This window comes from Schistocerca serialis, chromosome 8 (assembly GCF_023864345.2).
Source record: "Schistocerca serialis cubense isolate TAMUIC-IGC-003099 chromosome 8, iqSchSeri2.2, whole genome shotgun sequence".
Lineage (NCBI taxonomy): Eukaryota > Metazoa > Arthropoda > Insecta > Orthoptera > Acrididae > Schistocerca > Schistocerca serialis.
The window spans coordinates 558,351,180-558,376,795 of NC_064645.1; the positions used below are offsets into that span (position 1 = coordinate 558,351,180).

At 45.3% G+C, this 25,616-nt stretch overlaps 1 protein-coding gene across 1 annotated transcript in view; it reads right to left on the minus strand.

Moving 5' to 3' along the window:
• The window catches only part of LOC126416782 (lysosomal-trafficking regulator), a 603,504-nt gene that overhangs the window by 90,368 nt on the left and 487,520 nt on the right, over positions 1 to 25,616 (minus strand). The window contains exon 43 of the mRNA XM_050084644.1: positions 10,536 to 10,768. Coding sequence (XP_049940601.1) covers positions 10,536 to 10,768 — 233 coding nt within the window. The remainder of the gene's footprint in view (positions 1 to 10,535; positions 10,769 to 25,616) is intronic.

The window sequence follows — 25,616 nt, forward strand, 5'->3', positions numbered from 1 at the left end:
CGATGATTTTAATTATACGTGTTACAAACATTTTACAAGTTTAGATGAAAACAAATGAGGATCAATGACAATTTCACAAGCAGTGAGTGAAATCTTACCTCTCAATTACACATCTAAATTTCTGCCATGCTAAATTTCTGCTTCATATTGATAGTTCGTTCACAGAAACTAAATTTAAGGCAGTACATTAGTTCCAAAATGATTACAAAATGTTTCTACAGAATAAAAATATAACTGCTCATACTCAAAATTTAATATTAATAAAATGTAAAAGTAATTTATCTCAAAACATACAATGTGCAAATCCTGTACAATATCATTATTAAATTAAAAATACATGTAACTTTTTGGTGAAACTGTTACATTCTCTTCCAGTAATTCTTCTACAAACAGTAGCAGTAATATCTATTTAAAGGTTATACAAGCATTGTTTTGGTGAGCCAAGATCCATGTTAGGTATATCTCTGCCTTTTAGTTTATAATAAATCTTTACTCACATAGATAGCTGTGACTGGGCATAAAGTTTTAATCTGTGTGGTGGACATTTGAAAATATCTTTGTGATGAGTGCTTCTTGAAATGATGAATTTCAAGTGTATGGTGGTTATCTAAGACGAAAATCAAAATTTCATAAACACATAGAGAAAGAATGTTTAGTATTCTTAAATATTTAAATAGTGGAAGACACGAATCTCTTTGCTGGGCCCCACACATTTCTGATGATTTCATTTTAAAGCATTAAAAGTCTAGTGTTGTTGGTTGATTTTGAAGTAGACATAGTACACTACCTTTCTTGTGCACATTTTAATGGTACCAAATACAACACACATTACAAATTCTAGCTTCCTCAGTTTATTTTCTAAGAAGTCTACATGTGCCTTTTGTCCAGATTTAAGCCTACAAAACTTCACATGGCTTACTTCAGTCATTTCCTGATCATTACAAGTTATTTTTACTCCAACAATTTCTGATGAAATAGCTCTAAACTGGATTATCTCAGTTTCGTTACATTCTATTTCACTCAGTTTTGATGACACCAGGATTCCAGGTCTTCTACAATATTTTGTAAACTATCTGTGATTTATTTTTAGGATATCATTTTCAATGAGGACTGAGCTGTCATCTGCAACAAAGTCTGAATGAACATCTGTATTTAATGGCAAGTCATTAGATACAACAGAAACAGATGCAGACCACTGTTGTAGCTTGTGGCACCCCTTCGCAAACTATCTTCCAGTCCGAGAAATAATTGCTTCATTTGCTGTTATAACCACTCTTTGTTTCCCCTGACTTCAATAGGAGTTCAACCATTCCAACATACTGCCCATGATATTCCTGAAGTTTGTAAAAAAAAAAAAAAAAAAAAAAAATAATGCATATTCACTGAAGTAAAATATTGAGGAGAAAAATATTTATTTGTCCAAAATAATATAACACTGAGAAAATTTTCAGTAAATACAAATTAGCAGTTATCTATCAGAAAACCTTGTGCATTTTCAAGGAGACTTTTAAAGAACTTAAATCTTAGTTTGCAAGTTGACCAACAGGAATATTGCGTGGATTTGTTGTCAAAATAGCAGCATAAAGCTAATAACTTATACCGTCCAAATTTTAAATCTACTGATGCCTAATGTTTTTCATAAAACTATGTTCAGCCACGTGGGTGGCTTATTACACATTAGCAAAAGATATGAGAACATGCATCTGAGGCAGCCTGTGAAGCCTTTCCTGCTGGGCCAGTGGCCTTGCCCATTCTGGAGAAGTGCAGAGAGCACGTATGCTAGCCACTGGAAGCTCAAATGTTAGACGGGTAATGGAGTCTCTCAGAGAAATAGTAGGCAGGTCACAAAAGACTGTCAGTGAACACTAGGTATGCTTGCTGGTAGGTCTCATCCAAGATGTCGAGAGGTCTCTGTCGGTTGCAATCAAATGCACTGTGTGCAACTGGCTGCACATAGTGGCTCTTTTCATTGCACATCATGCTTGTTGTTCTGGCTCTGAGTCCATTCTCAATTCCTCTCAGTGGCTGGCTGAACTGGTGGAGACAGCTAGCATCGCATATGGGGTACAGGTTTAGATTAATATTGACAGCATTGTAGCCAGAGTCAGTCGTGGTCTTCTGGTTTGGAGCATAGTGGGGGAGTAGTATCAACCTGCATTATCAGCCACCTTTGCAAGGGGTACATGTGCAGACAGGTTCAGCTCAGCAAAGAGATGGGGGAAGGAGACGAATGGTGAGATGTGGAGGATGAGGTGGACTGAGAAAGAGGGAGGAGGAAAAGGACAGTAAGGAGGTGTACGGGATGGACATAAAGTGTAGGGAGCAGGAAACAGAGAGAGAGAGAGAGAGAGAGAGAGAGAGAGAGAGAGAAGGAATCATGTTGCCTGGACAGCATTAATATGCCTTGCAGGGGCTGCACCCGCAAATTGGCATGTCTGAGCAGAGAGATGGGAAGGGAGAAGATGGATAGTGACAGAGGGTGGAATGAGCTGAACAGAGAAATGGGAGAGGAGGATATGGTCAGAGAGAGGGAGCAGAGGAGATGGTCAGAGAGAGGGGAGCAGAGGAGATGGTCAGAGAGAGGGGGTGGGGGTGGGGGGCAGACAAGCTAGGCATGGAGTTGGGGAAGGTGGGAATGGACAGGGAAGGTAAAAATATACACTGAGGGGGGGGGGGGGGGGAGAAGCAGGAGGCAGGTGGAAGGGGTCAAGGGGTAGTGGCCAGGTGGAACAGGAAGAGGGGCAGGAAGATATGAACAGAAAGAAGGCAGGCAGGCACGCAGATATGGACTGGGGGGGGGAGGGGGGGGGGGGAAAGATGTGGTCTCTGAGAGGGGTAAAGGAGATGGACAAAGAGATGAGGAGGAGTTGGAGACACAGAGTGGTAAGAAGGAGATGGAGACATAGAGTTGGGACGATGAGGTGGGCAGAGAGATGGGAGGAAGGAGGATATGTCTGAAATATGTGTGTCAAAAGATTAACATTGTAAGAAAAGGACATACTGCTACTTATCGCGAAGATGACACGTTAAGTTGCAGACAGACTTAAAGACACTCACACATTAGCTTTCAGCCACAGCCTTCATCAGAAAAAGAAACACACACAAACATTCATTCACATAAGCAAGCACACCTTATGAATACACAACCACTATCTCTGGCAGTTAGGAACAGAATGCAACTGCCAAATAGAAAGGAAGCAGCAATCTAGAGGAGGTGGGGAAAAAAAAGGGATAGTGGGGGGAGGGAGGGGGGAGGAGTGCTGTATGACAGAGTGTGTAGAGACTAGACTGCCAAAAGGCACAGTGTTGGGAGGCTGTGAGGCAGGGACAGGGGAAGAAGGGTGTGAGAGGGGGGGGGGGGCAAAATGAGAAGAGTGGGGAAAGATGGGCAGGTGTGTTGGCAGAGTGTGGGACATGAAGAGGGTGGGAAACAAAAAACAAAAAAAAAGGCAGGAGGCAATAGGACAGAGCAGGTGGAATCTGTTGGGTGGAGGGTGTGGAGACAGTACATTACTGCAGATTGAAGCCAGAATAAATTCAGGATCAGAGAATGTGTTGTATGGATAACTCCCATCTTTGCAGTTCAGAAAACCTGATGGTAGAGTGGAGGATACAGATGACTCGGGTAGTGAAGCAGCCTTTGAAATCAAACATGTTATGTTCAGCTGCATGTTGTGTCACAGGGTGGTCTACTTTGTTCTTGGCCACAGTTTGGCAATGGCCATTCATCCTGGTGGACAGCTGGTTGGTGGTCATACCAATATGTGTGCAATGACTGCAACACAGCGGCTATATAACATGGCTGCTTTCACTAGTGGCTTGGCCTCTTAACAGGATAAAATAAGTGTACATGACAGGACTGGAATAGGAAGTACTGGGTGGGTGGATTGGGTAGATCTCGCACCTGGGTCTTCAACAGGGATATGATCCTTGTGGCAAGGCACTAGGATTGGGAGTGGCAAAGGAATGGACTAGGATTTTGTGGAAGTTTGGTGGGTGACAGAAAACCACTGTAGGAGGGGTGGAAAGTATCTTGGGTTGGATGTCCATCATTTTGGAGCTTAATGATACATAATCAAAGCCCTGGCAAAGGATGTGATTCAGTTGTTCCAGCCCAGAGCAGTTTTGGTTGATGAAGGGGGCTCTCTTTTGCAGCTGGTTCTTAGGGATGGTGAAAAGACTGGCAGTGTGAGGAGAAATGGTAAAGGAGATCTGTTTACTGAATAGGTCTGGTGGTGGTGACTGTCTCTGAAGGCCTTGATGATACCCCCAGAACACTAGGCAGGGAGTTCTTGTCACTGCACATACACCACTCCTGGGTGGCCATGCCGTATGGGAGGAATTTTTTGGCATGGAAGAGATGATAGCTGTCCAAAAGTTGCTAATGCTGGTGGCTCGTGTGTTCAATGTGGACTGAGGTGTGGATAGAGCCATCAGAAAGGAGTAGGTTAACATCCAGGAAGGTGGCATGCTGGATTGATGTGGTCCACATGAAGTGAATGGAGAAAGTGTTACGGTGATGAAGAAATAAAGATAGGTTGTCTTGCCCCGAGTCCAGATCATGAAGATATCATCAATGAACCTGAACAAAACTAGGGGTTTGGCATTTTGGGAGGCTAAGAAGGTCTCCTCTAGATGACCCATAAGCATACTGGCATAGGACAAAGGCATGTCGATGCCCGTGGCTGTGCTGCAGATTTGTTTGTATACCTTCCCTTCAAAGGGGAAAGTAGTGAGTTGGAATGATGTTAGTAAGGTGTATAAGGTACAAGTTAGTGGGTTTGGAGTGTGGAGGACAATGGGAAAGGTAGAGTTCAGTAATGATAAGACCATGGACTGAGGGATGCTGGTATATAGGAAGGTGGTGTCAACAATGACAAGTAGGGATCCAAGAGGTAAAGGTGTGGGGATGGTGGAGAGTCAGTGATGGAAGTGGTTGGTATTTTTGACTTGGGAGAATAGATTATGGGCAATTGGTTAGATGTGTTGGTCAATGAGGGCAAAAATTCTTTCACTGAAGAGACAATAACCAGCCACAACAGGGCATTCAGGATTGTTCGATTTATGGATTTTGGGGAACTCGTACATTGTGGGTGCGCAAGATATCATAGGGGTGAAGAGGGAAATGGATTCAGGAGAGAGGTTCTGGGAAGGACCTAAGGCTTTGAGCAGGGACTTAAAGCAGGGATTGGAGATTTATGTTGGAGTTCTGGGATGGGATCACTCTGGCAGAGGTTATACATGGAGGAGTCAAAAATTGGCAAAGACTTTCCACCAGGTAGTCACTAAAATGCATAACAACAGTGGTAGAACCTTTGTCTGCAGCTAGGATGATTAGGTCAGGATTTGTTTTGAGGTTGTGTATTGTGTACAGCTGTCCTTTCTTCTGCTACTGGAGATGGTGGTCATGTGTGTGTAAGGCGTGCTTTCTTATGCGAATGAATGTTTGTGTTTCTTTTCTGATGAGGCTGTGGCCAAAAGCTAATTGTGTGTGAGTGAGTTGAGCTGTTTGCAACTTAACATGTCATCTTTACAATAGTTTGATAAATGTATCGAATGCGTACATGAGCAAAGCTGTGGGGAAAAGCCTTCTGTATGGGTTTGCAGTGTATGTAAAGAAAACTGTGTGTTATTCAGATAGCCCTCTTCTGTAATGAAAAGAATTGGTTTTAGGTGGCAAGTAGTGAATAAGTGGAACCCTAAAATATTATTCTGTACAGTGCAAGAGAATGGAAATAGCCAAAATATGCCATCGTGGAAGATTTTGATATACAAACATTTATGGTAATTATAAGAGCAAAATGGACTGAATTGATTTTTGTGTGCAACTTTTATTACATGGTTATTAAAGTTTAAGTTCCATCAACATGAATCCCCAGAAAATTTGCAACTCTGTCTACGGCTTTGTCACCAGATACCACATCTAGATTTACAATTTGAATTATTTTTCCAAGATGCATGCAATTTGTTTTATTTGCATTTAAAACCAAACTAAGAGCCAATACACTTGAAGACTTTATCAGTAGCTGTATGCAGCAACTGCTTTGGGGCACTTATCATCACACTAGTATCAGTGGGAATAGAACGACACTGGCCAGCACTGTTTGGGCTGTGAATATCACTCACATAGATAAGAAATAATGCGGTACTTAGATTATGCAATCTTTTTCCAAATGTTTCCCCTCTGAAACAAAACCAATTTTATGAGTGGACTAAGGTAACACCAGTCCTACAATCTGTGTTCAGTTTTGTAGGTACAATCCCCACCCCCTCTGGATTTCCGGTTATTTGTTTAGGCTAGGACATTACTGCTGTTTCTGTGTTTATACTTGCTTGAAAGCCAAGCTTACCGTATTTACTTGAATCTAAGCCACACTCTAATCTAAGCCGCACCTGAAAAATGAGACTCGAAATAAAGGAAAAAAAAATTATTTTAGACTCGGAATTCAAGGGGAGAGAAAAGTTTTAGGCCGCACCTCCAAATCGAAACAAAGTTGGTCCATTGTAATATGAGACACAATTTAGGTCGAATGAATGACGATACAGCTACAGTAGTTTGGTTCGAGTCGTAAGTATAGCAGTTAAGCTTTACCAGGTAGCCATTGCTATGCGTCAGGTGCTCCATCCGTATTTATTCGGGTACCCTTCCTTTGTCACGTGCTTCTTCTGGTTTGAATCGATTGCTTAGTTTGCTTCGATCTGATAATTGCCGTTTTCTTTGTTATAGGTGTTTACGTCACTCTTAAGCTGAAAATTCATTACTGTACTGTGTCATGCATTGTTTGTCGCATTCTGATAGTGCGTGTTTACGGCCTGTCGCGGCATGGCTTGCTTTTGTGCGCGCTATCGCCGCTTACAAAAAAAAGAAAGAGAGGAATCGTCTCATTAGCGAAACAATGGCAAGAGACAGCTATTTGTTGTTACTTACGCTGCTGCTTTCTTTGATAATGATCAACAAGAACCAAATAATAGACTGCGTATGATAGAACATGTTCTAAATGAGAGTTAGGTGAACATTTTTCTCCATTTGAAAAATCTTTGCGGCCACTTCTTTAGTACATCAAATTCTGCACAGAAATTAGAGTCATCTTAGGTTTAAAAATCTAGTCAGTTGCCGTGCTTCATTTCTGACTGTATCACTATTAGGCATAAGAATAATACGAATATAAACATGACACGATACGTATATTCTTCCGTGTTTGCTGTTGTCTCACTCTAGTTTCGTAGTTTATTAGGCAGACAGGATTTAAATGAGATAGCAGCAAACATGAAAAATACGTGGCAAAATGTTTATATTCATATTATTCTTATGGTGAAGAGACTACTGCATGTGATTCACATTTCATCAGGTTCCTATTAGCAACCATCTCTTCTCACAGGTAGGAAAAAATTGAGAATGTAGAGTTGGCCATATTGACAAACATCCCAAACAGTCTTGCCAGTCAGATTTTCGTAGTACATTGAAATTCTGTTACATTCAAAGATGAACAATACAGAATTTGTATTTACTTCATTGGATAATGTATGAAAATGCAGTGGTCGAAACTCGGGGCGAAGAAAAAAAGCTCGTCTTGCACCCTTTTTTTTTACTGGCACAGAGGTTTTGGCGCCAGTATTTATCTTTGTGCCTACAAAGCTTCCCTGTGTAGCACTACATATATTCGACGGCAGAAGTTAGTTGTGGCGGCACCTACCAACATTTTTTCAGAACTTCTGCTTGCTTTGCACTCGATTCTAAGCCGCAGCCGGTTTTTTGGATTACAAAAACCGAAAAAAAAGTGCGGCTTAGATTTGAGTAAATACGGTATTACTGTTTAATAATAATATTTATGGTTATTTGGATATTGAATTAGTAAGTGTTTTATAATTTTTTTTAATATTTTGAAGAATGGCTAAAAGAGCTATTTACTTTTGACGTTTACAATCTTTCAGGGAACTCTCTTTCACTAGATGATAAATTGGCATTGTATGCTAACGGCCTGGTAGTCTGTGGAATGGTCTCCATTGTGATAGTTACCAGCACCATATCTACTCCTGTCGACATTTTAGTTTTCAAGCTCTCTCTCTCTCTCTCTCTCTCTCTCTCTCTCTCTCTCTCTCTCTCTCTCTCTCTCCCTTTCTCCTTCTCTCCCCCCTCTCCCTCCTCCCCCTCCCCCTCTCCTTCCTGCTCCTCTCTCCTTCTCCCTCCTCCCCCTCTCCCATCCTCCCCCTCTCCCATCCTCCCTCTCTCATCCTCCAGTTAATATAAAATAAACAGCAAGCTAAGAGAGAAAAAATTTATGATCTATGCAAGAAAATGACCCAGAGTACGAGGTAGCAGCACAATCCCATAATGAGGCAGTTGTCTACGAGACAATAGCAATCAAATACGTGGTTGTGTGGAACCTGATGCAACTATGCTGTTTAATGCTTCGAGTGGGTCATTAATGGGTGGTACCTCTGTCCATGGCAACAAAGTGACATAATGAAAGTTTATTTACTTATCATTTAATTAAACAGTACTTTAGCTCATATTATGTAAGTTTATTTTATCATTGTTTAGTTAAACTAAGATTTAACTGTGATTTTGCTCGTATGCATTTAGCTTGGTAACATAAAGACCGACATATTTACATGTGTACGAAGTGAATCACATGGCCAGTCATGTTATGAAAAATGCTGTGCCTGCCCAGGAATTAATGATTAACCTTTGTACAATTCTAATGCCAGATATGGTTCAGAAACTTGTGTTACCATGGGATCTGATCCTTGACCTTGGAAGAGATGGCTGGACCTTGTTCAATGGAGCAACTGATATCACCTAGTCCAGGAGAAGGAGAAGAAGAAGGACTAAACACTGGCCCATCAGTAAGAAATGCTGTGTATGAGATCATAATTGAGAGATAACACATGTTATGATGATAACGGAGATTCCCAGAAGGAAAAAATAAAAGAAATGAGGACAATGGAGTCTCTCTTCTACTGTACAGCTATCTGTTGCTGTTGCTCTCTCTCTCTCTCTCTCTCTCTCTCTCTCCTGCCCCACCACACCATCCTGCAGATGGGGAGGGAGGGGCAGATGGGGGGAGAGGGGAAAAGGGGGGAGGGGGAAAGGGGGAGACGGGGGAAAGGGGGAGACAGGGGAAAGGGGGAGGACGGGGGGAAGGGGAAAAGGGGGAGAGAGGGGGGAATGGGGGAGAGGGGGGAATGGGGGAGAGGGGGGAATGGGGGAGAGGGGGGAATGGGGGAGGGGGGAATGGGGGAGAGGGGGGAATGGGGAGGGGGGGAATGGGGGAGAGGGGGGAAAGGGAGAGGGGGAGAGGGGGGAAAGGGGAGAGGGGGAGAAAGACAGAGAGGGAGCGGGGGGAAGAGAGGGAGGGAATGGGGGGAAGAGAGGGAGGGAGCGGGGGGGAAGAGAGGGAGGGAGCGGGGGGGGGAAGAGAGGGAGGGAGCGGGGGGAGAGGGAGGATGGGAGAGGGAGAGGAGGGAGAGGGAGGATGGGAGAGGGAGAGAGAGGGAGAGGGAGGATGGGAGAGGGAGAGAGGGAGGATGGGAGAGGGAGAGAGGGAGGATGGGAGAGGGAGAGAGGGAGGATGGGAGAGGGAGAGAGGGAGGATGGGAGAGGGAGAGGAGGGGAGGATGGGAGAGGGAGAGAGGGGAGGATGGGAGAGGGAGAGAGGGAGGATGGGAGAGGGAGAGAGGGAGGATGGGAGAGGGAGAGAGGGAGGATGGGAGAGGGAGAGAGGGAGGATGGGAGAGGGGGGATGATGGGAGAAGGGGAGGAGGGAGAAGGAGAGAGGGGCAGGAAGGAGTGGAGAGGGGGGGGGAGGAGGGAGAGGGGGGGAGAGAGAAGGAGAAAGGGAAAGGGAGAGAGAGAGAGAGAGAATCGGATGTTGTCAAACATGAATCACTGTTTGAGAAATATGTGGCATAACGCAATCATCATGCTGCCACATGTTTCACTGACACAGCATACTATTCTGGTAAAACTGGTTTGTTCGACATCACAGCAAGAGATCACAGTTATGACCTCATGGTACATACAAGTCACTAATGTAAACTGAACTCAAGATGTCCATTGCTGAACTCTGAGAGATAAGAAAATAAAGGTGATTATCTCAGGGAAGATGAATGATGATATCTCAAAACTGGGGTGTGGTGTGGTACGGGAGGGGAGGGAGGGGGGGGGGGGAGTTGGAGAGGGGGGATGAGGATGATGCACAAAAAATCCTAAAGTCACCTTTATCCAGCAGTGGAGGTCTAATGTCTGAATAATATTGTAAATATAATAAAAGATAAAAATGAGGGAACAGCAAAGAGTCTGCTAAAAGGGTCATTATTGCAATTCATGGCAGAATGAGTAAAGAGAGAAGAGAAAATAATATGGAACTAACCAACAGGAGACACTGTGCTTTGACTAAGAATAATAATACAATCTAATATAAATGTGACACCTTTTGAGAAGTGTACGAGTCTTTCAGGTGTTGTCATTGCCTCAGATCTGTATAACACTGGCAGAAAAATGAACACAGGTGTCCACCAAGTATGGTCCTAACCTCTGACAATGCCGATGAGCAGTCACTGTCTGCAACAAAGTACATGCAGCTCTCGCCAATCAACACTTCACCGGGCACCTCCCGTGCAGGTGTGACGATGCGAGCTGTTGTCATGTGGCGAATCTTCTCATTGGTGTGTAGGCGCTCGATCATGACGGTGGAAACACGTGGCTGCTGCTGTGATGTATCACGTTCCAAGAGGTATGCCAGGGGCTCACCTTCCAGCTCATCACCTAGAAATTGGCACATCATCATTACAATTAGGAAAAGAGACAAATTGTTAAGCACTTTCACTCAAGACTTTAGCTAAATCATTTTTTTTTTTTTTTTGTCAGCATGTAAGGAGGGCGATACCAAAGACTCCACAGCTGCTACTAGACCATCAATAATCTGCAGAAATAGGGGGATGTTTAGTACAGACCCCTGTGGGATCCTATTCTCTTGGATATGGGGGTAACTGAGTGAAGCATCCACTTGAACCTGGAATGTATGCTTCAACATGAAGTTCTTGACAAAAATTGGGAGTGAACCCTGGAGACACCACTCATGTAATGTAGTAAGGATGTGGTGACACCGTGTCATGTCATGAGCCTACTGTTGGTCGAAACAGACAGCAATGAGGTGCTGGCAACTCCAAGTAAACCAACGTATCAGTAGTGGAGCAGCCTTTGTGAAAACTATCCTGAGATACAGCCAAAAGGCCCCGAGAGTCAGGGAGCCAACAAAGCCTATTGCTCACCATGCATTCAAGCAACTTACAGGGAATGTTGGTAAGGATAACTGGGCGATAACTGTCCATATTGAGGGGGTTCTTATCTAGTTTCAGCACTGGAAATATCGAACTTTCTCACTCTCATTCCAGAACTGATGAAAGAGGACAAGGATGTGATGCTGACAATTCACTGAGAGATGTTTCAGCATTTGGTTGTGGATGCAGTCTGACCCTGGAGTCATATCACAGCTACGGGCAACGGCACTGGAGAGTTCATGTTCACTGTAAGAAGCATTATATGGCTCCAGGTTGTGGATCATAAAAGATAAGCACATTTGCTCCTCCCACTGTTTCATCAGCTGAAAGTCGGGGTGGGTAGTTCTCAGATGCATATGCGTAAGCATAATGCTCAGCAAAACTCTCGGAGACAGTGTCTGGATCAGAATAAATGGTACCATCTAAGGACATATTTGGCCCATCTGAAGGGGACTGTAAACTATAGAGTTGGATTATCTTTGCCCATACCTGTGATGGAGCGGTACATGATCCTATGGTGGAAATGTACTGTTTCATGGATTCTTACTTTCACTGTTTTATGAGGTAGCAAACATGGGCACATAGCCATTCGAAGGCAATGAGGTGATACAGTGAAGGTTGCCACTTATAGCACTCGAGAGCCCACCTACAATCTATAATGGCAGCAGCAATCTTTGGGTCCACCAGAGTACCACCTTCCAGTGAGGGAATCCCAAGAAAGAGGGGATGGCCTGTTGACTGCCAAAAGAATAGCTGCCAACAGCCGCATCAAAACGACATTGTGACAGAGACCTAAGGACAACAGCAGAGGTGAACCCATCACAGTCAGCATTATGGAGATCCATCTGGGCAGGAGTCCAGGGGAGCAATGCTGATGAAGGGACAGGAAGATCGGGTAGTGGTCATCAGCACACAGGTCATCATGGGCCATTCAGTGGATAAATAGTAGAAGACAGGACAGCAAAAGAAGAGATCAATGACCACGTCCACACTGAAGTGCGTCAGGGCACCAGAGTTCAAGAAACAAAGATCATGTTGTGCCAGAAAAATTTCAATGTTTTTACCATGGCCAGTGATCACCGTTCCACCTCACAAAGGGTTATGGGCATTGAAGTCTCCCAAGACTAGGAATGTTTTGTTTGTTTTGTTTTTTGAGTGAGAAAACAACTTTGGTCATACAAGCCTATGTCCGAACCATAGAACATGAAGATGAAAAAGGAATTAAAAGTGACTACACATTACACATAATCAACAGAAGGTTGGTTGGTTGGTTGGTTTGTGGGGTTGAAGGAACCAGACTACAAAGGCCATCGGTCCCTTTTTCCATGATAATGAAACACCCACAAGGAAGAAAAACAAGCAACAGAGATGACAAGGGATGACATAGAACAAGAAAGACATAGACAAAGACCAGAAAAGAGGAATTAAACACACACAGAGTGTTACAGTGGTTGGCCGAGAATGGAAACAAAAAACCAAAAAGCCAACCACCAAGAGACACACTAAAAACCTCAAGCTAAAACCATAGGCCAAAGACCAGACTCAACACAAAAAAAGAGACAAAACCTCAGATCGGGTGATAAAAGCCCCCTGCTCAAATAAAACTCAAAACTAAGCCTGCCATTGCAGCATCATCCGATAAGAGGGCAGGGGGCGTATCAGGCAGTGCAAACGTCTGCCTGAGCACAGTTAAAAGTGGACAGGCCAACAAGATGTGGACCACTGCCAACGCTGATCCACAGTGACATAGAGGTGGGTTCTCGCGGCGCAATATATGACAGAGAACAACTGAGTCCTTGCAAGAGGCATGCAAGGAGGAGTGCCACACACCTGTAGTCTCCTTAATGACCCAAAGTTTGTTGGGGAGGGGGTGGGGGGTGGGGGGGAGGGAGCAGGGTGCGCCACTCATCACCCCAATACCAAGGACTTTTTGCTGCAATACTGACTGGAGATCACATTCCAGATGGCCAATCTCCAGGGCTGGTGCACTGATAGCCTGTTTGGCCAGCGTGTCAACACATTCATTACCCGGGATGCTGACATGACCCGGGATTCACATAAAAACCACGGAGCGCCCACAACGGGCAAGAGTATGGATGGAATCCTGGATAGCCATCACCAGACAAGAGCGAGGAAACACTGGTCGATAGTTCGTAAGCCACTCAGGGAGTCACTACACCGAGCTGATGTGACTCAAGCAGCGAAGAGCGTTAAGATGCCGCCAGCACGTTTGTTTATGCTGCTGAATATGAGGGAGCCAAGTCAACCAGGTATCAAAAAGCAATCCCCAAAACTGATATGTCTCCACCACAGCAAGAGGTTCACTATTAAGATAAAGCCCTGTCTCAGGGTGAACAGGGCGACGCCGACAGAAATGCGTGACACAAGTCTTGGTCGCCGAAAACTGGAAGCCGTGCATTACGCCCCAAGACTGCACCTTGCAGATAGCGCCCTGCAGCTTCCGTTTAGCAACTGCAATTCCAGCGGAGCTATAGTACAGGTAAAAGTCGTCAGCATACAAAGAAGCTGATACGGACATTCCCACAACTGCAGCGAGCCCATTGATAGCAACTAAAAAGAGGCACATACTCAAGACAGAGCTTTGTGGGACCCCATTCTCCTGGACTTGGGAGGAACTATAGGGGGAACCAACTTGCATGTGGAAGGAACGAAGCGACAGAAAATTTTGAATAAAAATTGGGAGCGGGCCCCTGAGACCCCACCCATGACCCCATTTGATGTCGCCATGTAAAAAAGATGGCAACCTGATGCTGACAGCGGGCAAAGGCCATATGGATGGCAGACTCAAGGCAGACCAGATTATCAGTGGCAGAGTGGCCCTTTCGGAACCCAGCCTGAGACGGAGCCAGAAGGCCTCGAGACTCAAGTAGTCAACTCAATCTCCGGCTCACCATGCATTTGAGCATCTTGCACAGAACATGGGTGAGGTTAATGGGGCGGTAGCTGTCCGCTTCCAGTGGGTTCTTGCCAGGTTTCAAAACTGGTATGACGATGCTTGACAATGCTTTCCAGCCATTGTGATGGGAACTCACCCTCAACCCAGATCAGTTGAAACGGTCAAAGAGATGTTGCTGGCAGTCCACCAAGAGGTGTCAGAGCATCTGATAGTTAATGTGATCTGGTCCAGGAGCCGTTATCAGGGCAAGCGGCTAGAGCACTTTGGAATTCCCACTCGCTGAATGGAGCACTGTGCGATTTGGCGTAGCACGTATGGAATGAAAGGCTCCGATGTTCCAACCACTATTTCAGGGAGCAGAAGCCCAGCAGGTAATTCGTAGAAGCGGAACTCTGAGCATAATGCTCTACTAAGAGTTCTGCAATCGTGTCTGATTCAGTACAGACTGCTACATTCAGGGAAGGCCCAGGTGCACTGACGGGGGTCTGATATCCACAGAGTCGCCTAATCTTGGTCCAAACCTGCGATGGAGAGGTACAGATGCCAATGGTGGAGACATACCATTCTCAGCACTCCTGCTTCTGTCAGTGAATAAAGCAGCGGGTTCGGGCACGGAGCCACTCAAAGGTAATCAGGTGTTCCGGTGATTGGTGCTGCTTATGAAGTTGGAGGGCCTGCTGGCAATCTCAAATCGCCTCAGCGATCTCCAGTGACCACCAAGGCACAGTCTTCCACCAAGGGGACCCATAAGAACAGGGAATTGCAGATTCTGCTGCAGAAACGATGCCGGTGATTATCGTGTGAACCCCCACATCAATGGTATCATGAGAAAGAGGCTTAATAGTGGCAATGGAGGCGAACGAGTCCCAGTCAGCCTTAATAAAAGCCCATCTGGGGAGGCGCCCAGAAGAGTGATGCTGTGGCATTGACAGAATGATTGGAAAATGGTCACTACCGCACAAGTCATCATGCACACTCCATTGGACAAGTCATCATGCACACTCCATTGGACAAACGGTAGAAGGACAAGTCATCATGCACACTCCATTGGTCAAGTCATCATGCACACTCCATTGGACAAACAGTAGAAGTCCAGGGCTGCAGACCGAAAGGTCGATGGCTGAGTACGTCCCATGCACCACACTGAAATGTGTAGAGGCACTATTATTTGAGAGAGAAAGGTTGAGCTGTGCCACCAATTGCTCAACAACAGGGCCTCGGCTTGTTGGCACCAGTCCATCCCACAAAGGTTTATGGGCGTTAAAGTCACCTAGTAACAGAAAAGGTGGCGGCAGTTGGGCTATCAGCGCAGCCAATACATGCTGTGGGACATCACTATTCGGTGGAAGATAGAGACTGCAGTCAGTAATAGCTTGAGTTGTCCACACCTGAACAGCAACGGCCTCTAAAGGCGTTTGAAGAAGTACACACTCGCTGTAAAGACAGTTAAGGACATCGACACAGACTTCATCAGATATCGTTGCATAAGCCGCCCGATTCTTATAATAACCCTGATTGCCACAGAGGGCAGGGGTTCGCATCGCTGGAAACCAAGTTTCCTGGAGAGCAAAGCAGATGAAAGGATGAAGGCTGATAAGTTGTCGGAGCTCAGCAAGAAGGTGGAAAAAACTGCTGCAATTCCATTGTACGATAGTACAATCATGAGGTTGGGAAGGCAATGATTATTCATTGAGGCGGTTTACGCTTCAGGGTCACGTACTGCCACCATCTGATTTCCTGAGGAGTCAATATCCATTGTGTCCGAGGGTCCGGCGAGATCCAGGTCTTCAGTGGATGCCAGAATCTCCACCTCATCCTCAGACATAGGGCTTGTAGGTAGTGGTGGTGTGGGTGCCACCGCAATTTCCTTGTTCTTGGGGGTCTTCAGTTTCGATTTCTCGCACTGTTCCTTGGGGTGCTCTAGCTGGGAGGGCTTCTTTGATGCAGCCTCCAGGACTGAGGAGGACTGTGAAGCCCTGTGACCAGCTACCTGTGGCTACTTCAGCCACTGGCGGGGTGCCCACTTTGCCACTGGTAGGAACCTAGGAAGGGAGTGACCCAAGGGACCCCTTTTGAGCGAGAGAAGCCGACGAAGACTTATGCTTCTCCGGCTTAGAAGTGGGGACTGTTGTCTCTGATGGTTGGGGGGCGGGGGGTGGGGGGGTGCTGCTCCTGCGGTAGGTGGTGCGGGAGCAACAGGGAGGGAAGTGGCCCCCCCCCCCCCCCCCCCACCACCATCAAGGGCGCAGGTGTAGAATCTGACAGCTTGGTTGGTTGGTTTGTGCAACGGATGGGGCTGTAACAGTAGTTACAGCGGCGGCATAAGATGTAGTCATGCGCATAGGATGGAGCCTTTCAAATTTCCTTTTAGCCTCGGTACAGGTCAGTCAGTCCAGGGTCTTGTATTCCATTATTTTCCTTTCCTTCTGTAGAATCCTACAGTCTGGTGAGCAAGGGGAATGGTGCTCTCCGCAGCTGACACAGATGGGAGGCAGAGCACATGAAATATTGGGATGTGATGGACGACCAAAATCTCGACATACTAGGCTGGAAGTACAGCGGGAAGACATGGCCTAAATTCCAACACTTAAAGCACCGCATTGGGAGAGGGATATACAGCTTGACATCACAGCGGTAGACCATCACCTTCACCTTCTCAAGTAATGTGTCACCCTCGAAGGCCAAGATGAAGGCACCAGTGGCAAACTGATAATCGCTTGGACCCTGGTGGACGTGCCAGACGAAATGGACACCTCATTGCTCTAACTTGGCGTGCAGCTTGTTATCGGACTGCAAAAGAAGATCACTGTCGAAGATAATACCCTGTCCCATATTTAAGCTCTTAATGGGCATGATAGTAACGGAAACATCCCCCAGGTTGTCACAAGAGAGTAATGCCCGTAACTGGACAGAGGATGCTACTTTTATCAAGACTGACCCAGATCGCATTTTGGACAAGCCATCCACCTCCCCAAACTTGTCCTCTAAATGATCTACAAAGAACTGAGGCTTCATGGACACAAAGGATTCCCCATCAGTTCTCATACATACCAGGTACCAGGGAGAATAAGATTTGCTGCCATCCTTAGTCCGGCATTCCTCCCATGGTGTGGCCAGGGAGGGGAAAGATTGGTGGTTGTATTTCTTAGAATTAAAGGTAGACCTCAACTGCTTGGAGAGTGCTGGCAGCGGGCCACCAGCAAGAGATGACGTACCATGTTTCATTGCTTGTCTACATCTACATCTACATCTACGTGATTACTCTGCTAATCACAATAAAGTGCCTGGCAGAGGGTTCAATGAACCACCTTCAAGCTGTCTCTCTACCATTCCACTCTCGAACGGCACATGGGAAAAACAAGCACTTAAATTTTTCTGTGCAAGCCCTGATTTCTCCTATTTTATCGTGGTGATCATTTCTCCCTATGTAGATGGGTGCCAACAGAATGTTTTCGCAATCGGAGGAGAAAACTGGTGATTGAAATTTCATGAGAAGATCCCATTGCAATGAAAAACGCCTTTGTTTTAATGATTGCCACTCCAATTCACGTATCATGTCTGTGACTCTATTTCCCCTATTTCATGATAATACAAAACGAGCTGCACTTCTTTGTGCTTTTTCGATGTCATCCGTCAGTCTCACCTGATGCGGATCCAACACTGCAGAGCAATACTCTAGAATAGGGTAGAAAAGCGTGGTGTAACCAGTCTCTTTAGTAGACATGTTGCACTTTCTAAGTGTTCTGCCAATGAATCGCTGTCATTGGTTTGCTCTACCCACAATATTATCTATGTGATTGTTCTAGTTTAGGTTTTTGTAATTGTAATCCCTAAGTATTTAGTTGAATTTACAGCCTTCAGATTTGTGTGACTTATCACGTAATCGAAATTTAGCTAATTTCTTTTAGTACTCATGTGAATAACTTCACACTTTTCTTTATTCAGGGTCAATTGCCACTTTTCGCACCATACAGATATCTAATCTAAATCATTTTGCAAGTTGTTTTGATCATCTGATGACTTTACAATACAGTAAATGACAGCATCATCTGCAAACAATCTAAGACAGCTACTCAGATTGTCTCCTATGTTGTTAATATAGATCAGGAACAATAGAGGGCCTATAACACTTCCTTGGGGAACGCCGAAAATCACTTCTGTTTTACTCGATGACTTTCCATCTATTACAATGAACTGTGACCTTTCTGACAGGAAATCACAAATCCAGTCGCACAACTGAGGTGATACTCTGTAGGCTCGCAGTTTAAGTTAGAAGACACTTGAGAGGAACGGAAATCTAAAAACATGGAATCAATTTGACATCCCCTGTCGATAGCACTTATTATTCCATGAGTATAAAGAGCTAGTTGTGTTTCACAAGAAAGATATTTTCTGAAACCATGCTGACTATATGTCAGTAAATCCTTTTCTTCGAGGTACTTCATAATGTTCGAATACACTATTTGTTCCAAAACCCTACTGTAAATCAACGTTAGTGATATAGGCCTGTAATTCAGCGGATTACTCTTACTTCCCTTTTTGGGTATTGGTGTGACTTGAGCAATTTTCCAGTCTTTAGGTGCAGATCCTTCTGTGAGCAGTGACTGTATATAATTGCTGAATATGGAGTATTTTATCAGCATACTCTGAGAGGAACCTGACTAGTATACAATCTGGACCAGAGGCATTGCCTTTTTTTAGTGATTTAAACTGTTACGTTACTCCAAGGATATCTAATTCTATGTTTCTCATCTTGGCAGTTGTTCTTGATTGGAATTCAGGAATATTTACTTCATCTTCTTTGGTGAAGGAGTTTCAGAAAACCGTGTTTAATAACTCTGCTTTAGTGGCACTGTCAACAGTGACTTCACCATTGTTATCACGCAGTGAAGGTATTGATTGCGTCTTGCCACTGGTGTGCTTTATGTATGACCAGAATCTTTTTGGGTTTTCTGCCACATTTCTAGACAGAATTTTGTTGTGGAAAGTATTAAAAATTGTCAACCGCCCTGATGCCACCCACTCCCACCAAGGGCCCTCACCAAGGGTGCCACCCAGCCTCAGCAAGGGCCACCTGGCAGGATGGCCATTGCCGGGAGTCCCGATGCCCCAAGGAGATAGGCAACTACTCCTTGGCATACGTGGGGAGTTAATGGCGCAGGCATCAGCAGAGCGAGCCATGTGTTGTCAGGGGCTACAACCAACAAGGTACATGGTGGCCGCACCACAACGGACTGGCTACCGTACTGGATATCAGGTGCAAATAAGTCCTTGGTCATCATTGGCGCAGATAGTGGCACTGCATAGTACATGGTGGAAAATGCACCCAGGAAGGTGTCCTCACCCAAAAGATGGAGAATGAGTGGGACTGCAATGCAATGACGAGAAAGTGGGCTAAAGATCACAATGCATGATGGACATGATGCAAAATGTAAGGTGCCCTTCCTCAATTGGCTCCTCTTCAGAAAAATTTTGAAGAATGGAGGTCAAACCCTACAGGGGACTAACACGTAAGGGCCAAAATGTGAGAGACTCCTTTTAGTCGCCTCTTATGACAGGCAAGAATACCTCGGGCCTATTCTTACCCCTGGACCCGCAGGCAGAAATCGACGGAAGGAAAGACAGCTAAAAACAGGGACTTTCTCTTGTAGAAAGGGTCACAAATTCACCATAAAGGCAAAGGAAGTCCTGAACTGAAGATTAAAGTCCTTCACCATACTGCTATAACGGATAAAAAATAAAACACGGTCAACAGCCCTTGCATCGTTAGTTGATACGATTGATAACTCTGACAGCAAACATAAATTAGGATATAAGTGGTTAAAAAAGGGCATTCCATCAGGAAATGGTAAACCATCGAAGGCTGAGGACAAAGTTGTGGGTGATCACCACTTAAAAGATAGCAATGGTTAAAAAGACAGTGTCCAATATGCAACTTAGCTAAAATGATGGCCGAGAGGTGGTCAGCCAAGTCACTGGGAGAGCTTTAATTCCCTGACACTTATTTCCATGAAGGGAAAACCAATGGCAGCACCAAAGTGACACCACCTGCTGACAGATGAAAACACAGATATAATCAGAGGGAATGGAAGAATTAGTGGGCTGACGCATGATGACTGCAGCCTAGGCAGCAGCATCAGGGGCCTCTTTTCCCATCAGATTGACATGACCAGGGACCCACATAAGCAACACAGTGCCTCCATCGAGAGTGAGCAAATGAAAGCTTTCTTGGACACACTCCACTGAGGGGTGGAAGGTGTATAGCACACAGAAGCTCTGAAAGGCACTGAGAGAGTCGGAGGCATGATACAGGGCGAAGAGTTCCACTGTAAATACTGAGCAGTGTTCTGGAAACCAATACTAAAAATCGTTGGTGCCAATGACGAAAGCATACCCTGGTCAGTCCAAGAGCCATCAGTGAGCACAAAGGTACTATCATGAATTTTCCTGTGAAGGTCGAGGAACTTACAGTGATAGAGTGAGTCTGGAGTAGTTCTCTTAGGATGCAAATGAAGTCCAAGGTGAACACAAGGCGCTGCATGAAGCCAAGGTGGTGAAGGGCTCACACGCATTGGGAATGTGGCTGATAGCGTGAAGTTAAGCTGCCAGAGTAATAGCCGAAAGTGAACTCCAGGAGGTAAAAGAGAAGAGGGATGTGCCCCATACTGGCAATCAAAAGATCCATCAAAGGAGGGGGCATACGATGGGTGGCCATGCATTGCAGACAAATGGCATGCATACTTGCTGAGGAGAAAGTCATGGCAATATGACAGTGGCAGTTTGGTAGCTTCTGCATACAGACTCCCAATCAGGCTAGTGTAAAAGGTGCCAGTAGCCAAATGGATGCCATGATGGTGGATAATATTGAGATGTAATAAGATGGGCGGATGTGCAGATGCATAAACTAAACATCAATAGTCTAGTTTCGAATGGACAAGGAACCGGTACAAATGGAGGAGGGTGGTCTGATCCACTCCCCAGGAAGTACCGCTGAGGACACGTGTGACATTAAGGGACGTGGTACAGTGGGTAGGCAGATAAGACATGTGGGAGGAATAAAAAAGGATCCTATTGAGCATGAGGTCAAGAAATTCCATAGTTTCAATGAATGGAAAAGCAACAGGCCCAAGATGTAAAGGTGGTGGAAGAAACCAATTGCGCCACTGCCAGAAAGTCATACAAATGGTTTTGTCAGTGGATAAACAAAGCCACTGTCAGTGCTCCACAAGTTAAGATGATCGAGACATCACTGAAGATGCCACTCAAGGAGATAAGTCCATGGAGAACTGCAATAGATAGCAAAATCATCAACAAAAAGGCAGCTGGAGATGTCTGGTGGGAGGCAGGCTATAATAGGGTTGTTGCCAACAGCAAAGAGGACAGTTCTCAGGATGGAACCCTGAGGCACACTGTTTTCCTGAATAAAAGTGTCCGACAAGGCAGAACCCTCACCATGTTGAAAACTTGGCCTTTTAAAAATTCTTGAAGGAAACGGGCATGCAGCCTTGGAAGCGCCACATATATTGAATATGGATGATACCAGTCCTCCAGCAGATGTCATAGGCTTTCTCCAAATCGAAAAACATAGCCACAGTTTGGTATTTCCGCAGAAAACCATTCATTATATGGGTTGACAAAGGTATGATACGATCAACTGCAGAATGGCATGATCGTAATCCACATTGTGCAGTGGTTAGTAAATTGTGAGACTTGAGCCACCATACCAGCCAAGTGTGAATCATGCATTCCATCAACTTGCAAACACAGCTGGTAAGAGAAATGGGGCAGTAGGTAGAAGGAAGTTGTTTGTCCTTACCAGGCTTAGGTATGGGTACGACAGTGACTTCAAGCCAGCATCTGGGAAATGTGTCCTCTGCCAAGATGTGATTGTATGTATGAAAGAACAAGTGCTTGCCCGCAAGAATGTGAACATCGTCAAGCCCTGGGTGCAGAGGATCAGGATGAAGTGAGAGCATGATCTAGCTCCCTTGTAGTATAAGCGGCATTGTAGCACTCATGATTCTGAGAAGAGAAGGATATCGCTCAAGCCTCCTCCACTCCTTTGCCTTGAAAAAAGGAAGGATGATAGTGGGTGGAGCTAGAAATCTCCACAAAATGGTTGCGGAAGGTGTTGGAGATAGCATCAGGGTCAACTATGACATCATCTGCTATGGTCAGGCTGGAAATTTGGGAATGGACCTTGGTCCCAGAGAGCCGTTGGAGGTCAGCCCACATGATGGAAGAGGGAGTGGAACTGTTAAAAGAACTAGTAAATGAAATCTAGTTAGCTTTTTTGCTATAATGTACAATGTGATGACACTGTGCGTACAACTGTTTATAATGAATGCAGTTTGGTATCATAGGATGGTGGTTAAAAAAATTCAGAGAGCACGTCTCTGCGCATGAATTGCATCACCGCACACCTCAGTCCACCAAGGGACTGGAACATGGTGTGGTAAGGATGATGTGCAAGGAATGGAACATTCTGTGGTGGTAAAGATAACATTAGTAAGGTATTCTACATGGTCATCACAACTGGGGAAAAATTGTTCGTTGAAGGTCACCAGAGAGGAGTATAGTCTTAGAAAGTTGCCATTTGGGTTCAAATGTAGGTGGGGTAGGAGTCATCAAATGGATAACACACAGGAAATGGTGGCTCAAGTATGTGTCAGAGAGAACGTACCTCTCAAGATGATGGGCAAGCTCGGCAGAGCAGTATGAGAGGTCCAAATGGGAATAGCTGTGCACGGAGTGTGGAAAGAACATGGGTGCTCCAGTGTTAAGGCAGATGAGGTTCTAGAAGAGAGGGGTTCTAGAAGAGCCCCACAGGGGATGGTGTGCATTAAGGTCACCAAACAGCAAAAAGGGGTGAAGGAGTTGCCCAATTAGCTGGACAAAGTCTGTCCTGGTGACACTGAATGATGGAGGGATGTAAATGGTACAAAGGGAAAAGGTGAAGTGGCGAAGAGAAATGCAGACTACAACAGCTTGCAGCTGGGTGTTCAGGGGGATGGTGTGACTATGAATGTCATCCCAGATGTGCAGCATGACTCCCCCACAAGAGGGAATACCTTCCTCAGGGGGGAAGGTCAAAATGGACCTGAAAGAAATGTGAGAGGTCAAAGCAGTCGTGAGGGCACAATTTTGTTTCCTGGAGGCAGAGGAGAAGTGGACACTGCAATTTCAAGAGCAACTGTAATTCCTCCTTGTTAGATCTAAGCCCATCACAGGAGAGTCATGAAGAGGAATGGGGAGGCAGAAAAAATGAAGGGCTGTCACCTTGGTGGTTGTCGAGTGCCAGCCTTCGAAGACTCACTGCTACAGGGTGCAGAGTCTGGAGGATCCTGCTCTATGAGATCTACAGAGGCATTGGCATTCTCCCTCATTCGGTCTGCAGAGTCCAAGGCAGAAAAACAACTGACAGTGTGCATCGGCAATATGGAGGTCAGGTGGGTGAGGGTTTCACACAGCAACACCGGAGAAGAGGTTCTCCGAGTCTGCATAGGAGAAGACCGTTTGCCTTTGTTTGATTTCTTAAGACTTTTCGGTTGGCAGATTATGATTCAGATGTCTGTTGGCTAGAGGGATGTAAAAAAAGTCTTCACGGAAGTATTCCTTCTGTCCTTTCCGGTCTGTTGGTTGTGTAGCAGGTGATTTCGCATGTGAGACAAAAATTTAGTGGCTTGTTGCAACACTGGAAAAGAACAAGACAATGATACTACTGTGACATTGGGTGATTTTAGCACTGTGGTGCTGAATCTGAGGTTGTGTGTCTGCACGGCCATGGCCTTCGTGGATCAAGATGTAGCAAGAATGGTATTGTAAGTGCTGGATAGTAAAACACAGGGTTTCCAACTAGCCAACCACTTCTGAGCAACAGGGTAAGGCACTTTTTCCTTCAATCTGATCTCCTGGATGGGCATCAAGATACATTGGATAATCTCAGGAGCAGGCTGCATGGTTGCCATTGCAATTGATACAGCTGGGAGAAGGAGGCAGACAATCACCCTCACGAGCATCCCTACGACATGTTACACATTTGGCCAGATGCCAAGAGGACATTAGAGTATGGCTGTAATGATGACACTGCTAGCAGAGAATTGGATTTGGAATGTATGGTCAGATTGTAATAACTTCATAGACTGCTATGATCTTGGATGGAAGCATTCATTATCAAACTGGAGTGTGTGTGGGCACTAAGGATGTGTTCACCTTTTTCATCATCCAATGGACTGCAATGGCGTCCTGATCAGAGGCAGGTTTGGATTTCTGCCTTGGTCAGATCATTGACCAGCCTAGTGTAACATCACACGAAGAATTCAGCGTTCGATGGACCTTGACACAAGCAGGATAGCCATGGAGGAGCGACGCTCAAGCAGTAGTTGTGCTTGAGAATCACATGTAGTCTTCAAAAGCAAAGTGCCATTGCATAAACGAGAGCAGGATTTCACAGGGCCAGCAATTGCATCAACACCTTTTTGCGTAATAGACAGATTAACAGTAGCAAAGGAATGACTATTTCCAGTACACGAAGCCATGAGGAAACAAGGCGCAGCTGGGAGGGTCTTTGATTTATTAGCCTCATTCCATTCAGTAGACATAGACCGAAAAGATGATGTTTGGCTCACTGGGAGAAAATCCCCCATGACTGCCAGCATCTCCGATGGTGCAGTCCTGCCAACTGCCCCCCCCCCCCCCTGTCCCTGCCTTCAGAGGGGGGCCCACCCACCTCAGGTCACATCTCCCAAACACATGACAAAAGGACCAATAAGCAATTTGGGAAGGTAACAGCTCAGGCAATCACCCCTCTCTGGTATGGGCTCTAACAGGGTTATATCAGACATGTGGGCTGGCCTTCAAGAGTGCACATGGAGGAACAAAAACAGAAGAACCTCAAACACTTAAGTGGGGGGGGGGGGGGGGGGGGGGGGGAGAGACAGAGAAACAGTGGAGGGACTGTTCTGATGTCAGGCAAGTGAAAATGCAGAACACATTCCCAAAAACATTCCAGACATGTTGCCCAAGTGAGGGGAAAAAGAATAGCAAGAGGATAGACATGCAGCACAGAAAGGAAAAGATATTGCAAAGACTGCAGCCCTGTGATAGCCAAGCACAAACTCACCAAGTAGTGGTGAGTCTCCTGGGGGCACTAGGAATGGTAAGGGGGTTGAGAGAGTAATGCAGACAGTACATCCTGGTACATGACATCATTGGGAGGGAGATAAACATTACAGATGGTAGATTCATGATGTGGCCATACCCTAACAGCCACAGGCTTCAATGGAGTATCAAGAGGCACAGGTCACTGTGTATAGATTCCAGCATATTCATACAAACTCCACCTGATACCCTCTCATAGACAGTACAATTCTTAAAATTAAAATAAACTTTGTAGCCACGAAGGGCAGGTGTCTGA